Below are 8,334 nucleotides of genomic sequence, written 5' to 3'. Positions count from 1 at the left end.
CCGGCCGCCGCTCAGCACCACTGCGCGCTCCAGGTCCTCCAGGGCGCCTGCGGGGCGGGGCGGGGTGGGGGTCAGCGGCGCGGCCGGGTGCCCGAGCCCCCGCCCCGCTGCGGGCGGCCGCGCAGACCACGGTAATCTGTGGTCATCCCTGAGGTTCCGGGGCATGGCCCTTTGCAACCCGCCTGCACATCGCAGACATTTGATCCTAGGATTGTTACTCCCATGACACAGATGAAGACTGGAAGAATTGTGAAGACTTGGCCTGGGCTGCACAGCTTAGTGGCAGAGCTGGGACTAAAGTCCTGGTCTCACCTTGATCCTATTATTTTCCCCCACTAATACACCAAAAGATGAACGGTTAGGAAGGATTTTGAATGTGCACTGTGTTAACGAACCTGGCCCACTGCCCCAGCAAGTAGCACACGTAAGTTACTGAACATCTACTGTATGCCAGGTGACTGCTGAATCCCAGAGTTCAAAAAAATTATAATTAACAGCACAACCATTTCTTACAAATATAATAAAGTCTGTTTCTCATTCTTTTCTTTTTGAGGGCTTTGTTTCCCCTCTTTTCCATTGCATTCTTTAGAATAGCTCTCCCGTTTCCTGGACTGATTGCCTTTCCTCATTCTTTATCTCTATGATATTCGCTATTATGTATCTAATTTTCTGGGATGGAGGTCCCGGAGTGAGAGCTGGCCTGCACTGTTTTTATTATCCTCATAAAATACTTCCGTTAGGCCTCAGAAATCTGAACTCAGAAATCTGGCATCTTCTGTAAAGTCCACCAGGCTGCTTTCTTCTGGGCCCTTTGAATTTACTCACGTTCTCTAGTTTCCTAAAGAGCCTGACAAGGCACTTGTGGAACTCCAGCACCATCTTGGAGCAAGATCTTGCCTATCCTGTGTCTTTATGTGTCTTGGTTCCAGAACCCACCCTACCCAGACTGCTTTCACAATAGCCCCTTGAGATGAGCAGGGCCCATAATATATCTCATACTTTATAAGTAAGAACACAGGCTTCAGAGGGGTTTAGTGACTCCCCCCCATACCCCAACCCCACAACCACTTCGGTTCTGGTTTGTGCCCTACAGAGACCCCTTCTGTAGCGGTTCCAAGGCATCTCCACTCACCCGCCACATCTCCCTGGAGTCTTCGGGCCTGGGCTCGGTTGTTGTAGGCTGAGGCCCTCTCAGGCAGCAAGCAGATGGCTTGACCAAACCTCTCCAGGGCTGTGCTGAGGTCCCCAGCTTCTGCTGCCATCACCCCCTGCAGCTCCAGGGCCGTGGACTGCTCCAATTGTGCTTGAGGGAAAACTCCGTCTGTGCCAGGAAAGGAGCCAGGATGGGACAAGTGTGCAGTTGGGAGCAGGAAGAAAAAGCCAGCTCAGGCTTTGGAATTCCAAGACCTGAGCCAGACCTGACTAGGTGTGGATCACAGCAGGGGTCACTTGCAGTGTAGGGAAAGCCGAGGTCATTAAGGCTGAGAGCTAGCACTGCCTAAATTCTAAAGGGATCTGGGAAAGGGACCTTGTTTGGCTCCCTATTGCCAAGAGAATGAAGCCCAAACTCCTTAACTTGAGGTTAAATAGCTTGCTCAAGGTCACACAGCCCATGAGTTGTAGAGCCTGGATTTGTACCCAGGTCTTTCTGGCTCCTTAGCCCATCCTCATTTTGCTCTGCTACACTGCCTCTTACACAAGGCCACCATGACATTCCCAGGTCATGAAAATCACTTCTGATGTATCCTTCAGCTCTTCAGCTTGAAGTTTCAGTAAGGCTTAGGCTTCATTCCTCTAGCAATAAAGGGAATCAAAAACTCCTCCATTAGGGACCAATGGAAAAGCCAGTGAGTATACTAATTCTGCAGAAGAGTTAGCTCAGTGCTTGGCTTGTATTTTAGTGTTGTTCTGCTTGCTATGTTAGAATCGCTCACCTGAACCACCACCCTCTATCCTGTTTCTGTCTTCCATTCTGTGGGGAGTGATATTCTCTGTTATGACAAAGATGTGAGAATCTAACGTCACACAACACAGTTAAGCTTAGATCATAGAATGAATTAAGAGGTAAGTCAGAGATGTATGGGCTCATGGACTGAGAGACAAACCCCAATATTCTCCTCTTGGCAAAATGTCTCTCGTCAAATCCCCATCAGTGCAGAAAGGATCAGCTAACTTCACTAATTCCAATCTCAATCATAATCCAAGGGTCGTGGAACAAGTGGTCCTATCAGATCACCTCCTTTTGCCACCTTTGGGAGGCCAGCAGGTCAGCCCACGTGGAGTGTACACTCCAAGGTTAAATGCTCACCTTCATCTTCTTCCTTCTCTGCTTCCTCTCCCAGGTCTAACCCAACAATGTCTCCAAATGGGGTGTCAGGGTTGAAGATGGCCTGCAACACTGCCTGATCATTTGGAGTCCCCATGTGCTCAACTCCAGAATCCCAGAAGGTAACTCAGGGTGAGAAGAGGAAAAAGGAAAGGGGGCTGAGCCTCCAGCAGGCAGTTAATCTAAAAGAGCAGGTTATGTTTGAGGACTACCCCTGCCCTTTCCCATGAGGAGGAGTGTCTCCCATTCCTTGGCTGTAGTGTAAGCTCAACCCCGTTTGGCCTGGGGTTAGTGACCCTGGCTTGGCAGAATATTTACAATTATTTCTCAATCACTTCACCTCCCCCATCCCAGGAGAAACAATAAACAAATCTAGTTTCAGCCTTAAGGTGGAGTGGAGCAGAGAAGATACTCTCCAGCTTCTCTCTGAAATGTGCTTATTTTATTATATTCGGTTTAGGAGAAAACGTTAGAAGCTGCTGCTTGACTCCCCCCAGATACGTAGGAGGTAAAACTATTCCTCTGTTCTCTTGACCCCTTCCTCACATCCAGAATTAATTAGGTCCCAAACAGACGTCACTGATGAATAAAGTTGGAAAACACAGTTAAGAGAGCCAGTGTGGAGTGGGACCTGAATGTAGGCTCCAGGGAAAGATTTAGTGATTCCATCTTAAAAGAAGACTGTGGAAGGTACTTTGCAACCAGGTCACAGGCTACACGCCTCCCCGCTTTCTCCCCACACATCCCCAAGGCCAAAAGGAAGCTCAACAAAGTGCAGCAATAAACTTGACATGTTTATTAATTAAACTATCACTTAAATAAAAAAAAGTGCATAGAAAATAAACATGTTTAAAAACTCCTTTTTTTTTTACAACTATGTACACTTTTTACTTTTACATTCAGTCTTTCGTAGAGAGCTTTCAGCATTATTATTTTTTGAACTATTAAAGTATTTTCCTTCATCCCTGTCACAGGGAGTTAACACTGATGGACTTTAGACACATTTTCCTTTTTTTTTTCCTCTAACCAGAAGCTTGGAAGAACACAAGGAAAAAATAAAAAAACCAAAAGATCTGTTATACATGATAAAGTTGTCAAGAAATGTCTTATTTCTAGAAAAGAAGCTTGTCATCTGTTGAACTCTTGAAACAATTATTCAACTACCTGTATTTACTAAAGAGACTGTTAAAAGTTCAATAAAAGAAACACCACAAGTCTATTTTCTTGGTTGAAAAGACAGAACTAGAGTACCTCGGAACAAGATACCAGGAAAGCACAGAACACAATTTTCCCCTAAATGCAGGTGGTAACCCCAACATTCATAACCAAAAATAGAGAAACAAGGAGTACAGGTACTGACTGGCAACATTCATGGGCAGAAAAAAATCCAGGTGACACCATTTCTGCATTTCTCTCTGATCCTAGGAATGGACTGTTTTACCATCCCCTTATGGTTTGGTTCAGAGGAACGCTAGCCTGACATTTTCCTGCCACTACTAGCAACTGTAACACAATCCTTACCTATAGTGTTAAGAGAATTAAAAGCCATGGACTGAACTAGGCTTTGTTACATGGTGCATTACTATATTAGTTCCTATATATATATTTATATTTATTTGAAAACCAAAACAAACAAAAAAGTTGCAAGTTTTCAGAGTGTGAGACTTGACTGGTATTCATGATTCGGCACAAAACCATCTGCTCAATAACCTTGTATTGCTTTAAAATGAAGGAAATGAAACACAAAATTACACCCAGCCCTTTGCAATGACCCGCTTTTCCTTAAAAACAAAAACAAAAACAACTTGATTTCTATTTTTTAAAAATCCCAAATCAAACTTAAAAGTTAACATCTGACAAGGTTTTGACCTTTAGTATTTTTAGATATTTGATTGAACGTCAGTCCTTTAGAAAGATACATTCATTAAAAGATTTTTTTTTTGTTTTTTTTTTTGTGTGTGGTGTTGTATTTTTTTTTTTTTTAATTTTTTTATTTAAATCAAGGGAGCTGCATGGTGCTCACATTGGCCGGGGGTTTGATAGAAGCGAGCAAGGTGGTGGACTGGGTCCTGGCAAAGGAGTCTGGTTGAAAACTTACAACTTCCAGGGCTTCCCCCTTAATTCTTGTTATTGGTCTAAAAACAGGAGGGGCTGTGCTGGAAGTGGTGGGTGGCAACAGAGGGAGTCACGGGACCAAGTTCCGGCCAAAGGGTCAGCGCCATGCAGCTATTCTGGTTACACAGTTGTCACTGGCCACCAGGAAATGCAGCCACAACAGGTTCTAGCAGCAAAGCTATAAGTGAGCTGGCTCTCACACTGAGAACTGACCAGGTTTGCAGCTGTTACTCCTTAGGGATTTGGGATGCCCCTTGGGGGATTCTTGGGAATGACCCACCACTATTCCTCAACTGCACTTTTGTGCGGAGATTCCCTTGGTCACTTTCAAAACAAACTCAGACATGCTTTGGAGACAGCTATGCCATTTTTGCCTTCTTTCCCTCTCATAGGGAGACCTTAGCTTATCCCCCAAGTTGCTGGCAGGTATGCTGAAATTTTGGCAATGGACTCGAGGCTGAGCTAGAAGAGGAATTTCTCATTTCTGTGGTTGACAATTAGGGGGTAGAAAGGCAAGGCAAACCATCTGCAGCTGGCAGGAGAAGGAAGGATGTGGGTTCCTCCCCTGTCGTCAGGGTTTGGGGTTGGTAGAAAGAGAATGAGGAGGGGGCTCACAGTACAGCATGGCCTAGCAGGGCAGTAACTAGGTCTATTTAGCTGAGTTTCCCCCACCCCCGACTGGCCTTTGGGTCTTTCTCAAGGTGAATTCATGACCCATCAGTGCATTAATCATTTCAGTAACAAATGCAGCTTAAGTGTTTTTTTTTTTCTTTAAAAAAAAATAGGAATACAAGGATTTACAAAAAAACCTCACACAGTGCAATAATAAAGGAAACCAGACACTAGTGGAACCCCTAGGGCCACTGCATCTTGTTCATGAGCAAAAGGAGGAAGGGAGGTGAGGTCTGGGTAGAGTGCTTTTCCCCAGTCCCCTGCTGGCACTTCTCCGTGATGACAAGGAAGTCTCTGCCATCCTGGCCACAGTGCTGGGCTCCCTGCACAAGAGTGAAAACAGTGACAATGTTCCAGCAAAGCCACCAGACAAAGTTCTTAAGGTTGGAAGAAAAGGGAGCCCAGGATGGAAGGCACAACAAAGCCGTGAGTCCTGGGGCAGAGAGTGCTGGGCTGAGTCGTATTGCTTTGCTAGACTTCCATAGGAATGGGCTTCTTGTGGCGAGAAAGGGTGCCCCACTCTCTACTTGGACTACACTACTCTGAAACCTTGTGGCAGAGGCAGAGAAAAATCTGCTTTATCGTGAGTGGTCAGACTGTGCTTCAGTTTCAATGGGCTGCCCCAAAAGAGGGCACAAGGGGATCAATGGGTTCTTCGCAGTATGAGGACTTGGTGGACAGAGGGAAAGGAAAGGAGGTGACCTATGAGGCAGATGGTGATGGAAAGTGTCAAGTTGCCATTCAACTTGTTGGTTGCTAACTCTGAAGTAGGAAAGATTAGGGAAATGTAAAAGATTAATGCCTCTCACCACTCTGGAGCTAGAGCCAGAATGGAGAGACACTGTAGAAAAGAGGAGAAACTGTTGTGTTAAGATACTACTACAGCCTTTTGAGGAGCTTCAATAGGGGAAGGAGGGGAGTGGCCCAATGGAGTTGGGTGACCTTCCTTCTCCATTTATTGTCAAAGAGCAAACCCAGGAAATATTTATGTCAACAGGGCACAAACAAGCTACATGTTAAACAACAAAAAAGTACACCTTCCAGTGGGAAGTTGGGCAGGAAAAACCAGACTTTGTGTGTACAGCTGAATATTTTCTCTAACTTCATCCTATGAAAATAAAAAATTATTAAAAACCGATCTTCTTTTAAATTAGGATAATACCGCGGTTTAAAAAATAGCCTTGTCATAAGTGCTTCTCCCTATGAAGTGCTTCTCATAGAAAAATATACAAAATATATTTACATTTATAAAACCTTAAATAGTAAACTGTAAACAGAACAGAGTAAAATCCAATGACTTAATTTAACAGGTTCAGGGCACTATCTTGGGGGAAGGAAGAGAAGAAACATTTGATGCTGTTTTGACCACATCCTAAGGAGTAATTGGGGCAGTAGTGTCATTTAATTTACTTTATCCATGGACTGCACATGGGGTGGCAGAGTTCCTTCAACACAAGGTGGTCTAGTCCCCAAGTTTTGGGCCTTGAAATCTGATTAGTGTTTTGCCTTCAACTGGACATTGACCTTTTAAAAATTAGGTCTTCCTATGTCTTAACAAGGGGAAAGTAAAGTAACCAGGTCCTAGGAATGGGGCCCAGGGGTCATCCTGGTTGTGATACGCTTGTTGTTGCATGATTCCAATCTTATTTAAATAATCTTTCCCGCTACTAAAAAAATCATGCTACATATATTTCTTTAAAACTCTCAGTGGAGCTTTATGAAAACTGCTCCAAATTGTCTGGTTATGGCCAATGGCTCCTGTCCACTTCCCCACCTGGAGTGCTTACAGGCTCAGGGAACTTTGTGTAGGCACATCCTATGCCCAATAGGGAGTGTCCTTGAGCAGGGAGTCAATCTCCCCTACTACCCAGAAAGAAGAATGGGAAAGCAGTGGGATGAAGGACGAGGGAAAGGAAGAAAGTGGAGTGAAGAGAAGGAATGGGAGAGGGAAGCTGCTCCTATTGTCAAGAAAAATAACTGGATGAGATAAGGCTCATGGGGATAACACTCCCACTGAAAGCCCATAGGCTCAATGTTTGGTAAGTTATTGGCACAACCCCAAGACAACCTTTTGACACCAGAGGTGCTAGGAATCCTGTCTCCCAACCAGAAGTGAACTCTCAAGTGGGAGGATAGTAGGGAAAACCACCAGGCCTTCTCTGTTTGTTCAACAGAGAAGGGCCTAACTGGCAAACTATCAGGTATCCAACCAACCCTATTATTTGGGGCCTTGCCTGACCCCTCACTTACAGTGCTTGGGAAAGGGCCAAGGCTAGGATTGCAACTTCTCTCTGAGGAGATGCTCAGGACCAATCTCCCAACATAACTAACGCTCTATAGGCTCCTTCCAGGCAGGTCTGCTAGGGACCACATTTCCCACTTTGTAACGGCAAACAGTCAGAGAGGCCCCAGGAGAAAGCTGATCGTGGATCTTTTCTTCAAGACCTCATCTCTCTCTCCAGGAGTGGAATCACATGTATAGTGTGAACATGGGACATACGGGAGCTCAGCCATCATGAAGGCCCCTCAACTGCCCACTCAATTCTGGAGCTCTTAGCTGCTGGAAAAGACCTTCAGCATTGCTTTGGATGGCTCTGGGTCCTCGTACTCCAACACTGGGGGAGAAGAGCAGCTTTAGTTTAGGAACTTCCGGCATTTCTTGGCACCACAGTTGCAGGGCAACTTGTTGCTGGCATCCTCAATGGGGAACTTATAGTCATAAGTGAGTTCCTCTCCTCGGTAGATCTTACGCATGGCAAAGATGACAATGTGCTTCTGCCCATCAATATTGATGACCCGAGAGTAGCAGTTAGGTTCACATGAGTGATTGATGAAGCGTGCAGCATTTCCATGCATGGTGGCATCCACTACCTCCGAGTCATCAATTCGGAACATGTAGCAACCAATGCCCTATATGTGCAGGAGAAAGGAGAACTTGTTACTTCCCATAACTCAGGTTTAAGAACATTTCTCAACCTTCTCTTGATGTTACTTATAGCTGCTGATAAACAAGTTTCTTGTAGTAAAATTTCCAGATTTCTTCCAGTACCTATCTTTCAAAATGCTTCCGTGAGGAGTTCCCAAATTACAGGCACTAACTAGAGGTTTCTTAATGTCTCTGCAGGAAAAAGAAATTTAAACTTGTGTAGCTATGTATGTGCTTTTGATCCTGGGATCCACTCAGAAAAACCTTCAAAGAGTATCTTTGTGTACTAATCCTT

General features: G+C 44.9%; 2 protein-coding genes across 2 annotated transcripts in view; both read right to left on the bottom strand.

Annotated features, from left to right (window-relative positions):
• The window catches only part of TTC36 (tetratricopeptide repeat domain 36), a 2,976-nt gene extending 501 nt beyond the window's left edge, over nucleotides 1–2,475 (bottom strand). The window contains exons 1-3 of the mRNA XM_008574937.1: nucleotides 2,309–2,475; nucleotides 1,133–1,321; nucleotides 5–47 (exon numbers count right to left, since the gene is read on the bottom strand). Coding sequence (XP_008573159.1) covers nucleotides 5–47; nucleotides 1,133–1,321; nucleotides 2,309–2,423 — 347 coding nt within the window. The 5' untranslated portion in view covers nucleotides 2,424–2,475. The remainder of the gene's footprint in view (nucleotides 1–4; nucleotides 48–1,132; nucleotides 1,322–2,308) is intronic.
• Nucleotides 2,476–3,099: 624 nt separating this feature from the next.
• Nucleotides 3,100–8,334, bottom strand: part of KMT2A (lysine (K)-specific methyltransferase 2A) — an 82,801-nt gene continuing 77,566 nt past the window's right edge. Inside the window, exon 38 of the mRNA XM_008574936.1 lies at nucleotides 3,100–8,023. Within this exon, the coding sequence (XP_008573158.1) occupies nucleotides 7,748–8,023 (276 nt within the window). The 3' untranslated portion in view covers nucleotides 3,100–7,747. The remainder of the gene's footprint in view (nucleotides 8,024–8,334) is intronic.

Source organism: Galeopterus variegatus, unplaced genomic scaffold, assembly GCF_000696425.1.
Source record: "Galeopterus variegatus unplaced genomic scaffold, G_variegatus-3.0.2 Scaffold1119, whole genome shotgun sequence".
Classification (NCBI taxonomy): Eukaryota; Metazoa; Chordata; class Mammalia; order Dermoptera; family Cynocephalidae; genus Galeopterus; species Galeopterus variegatus.
This window is presented reverse-complemented; position numbering and strand designations above follow the sequence as displayed.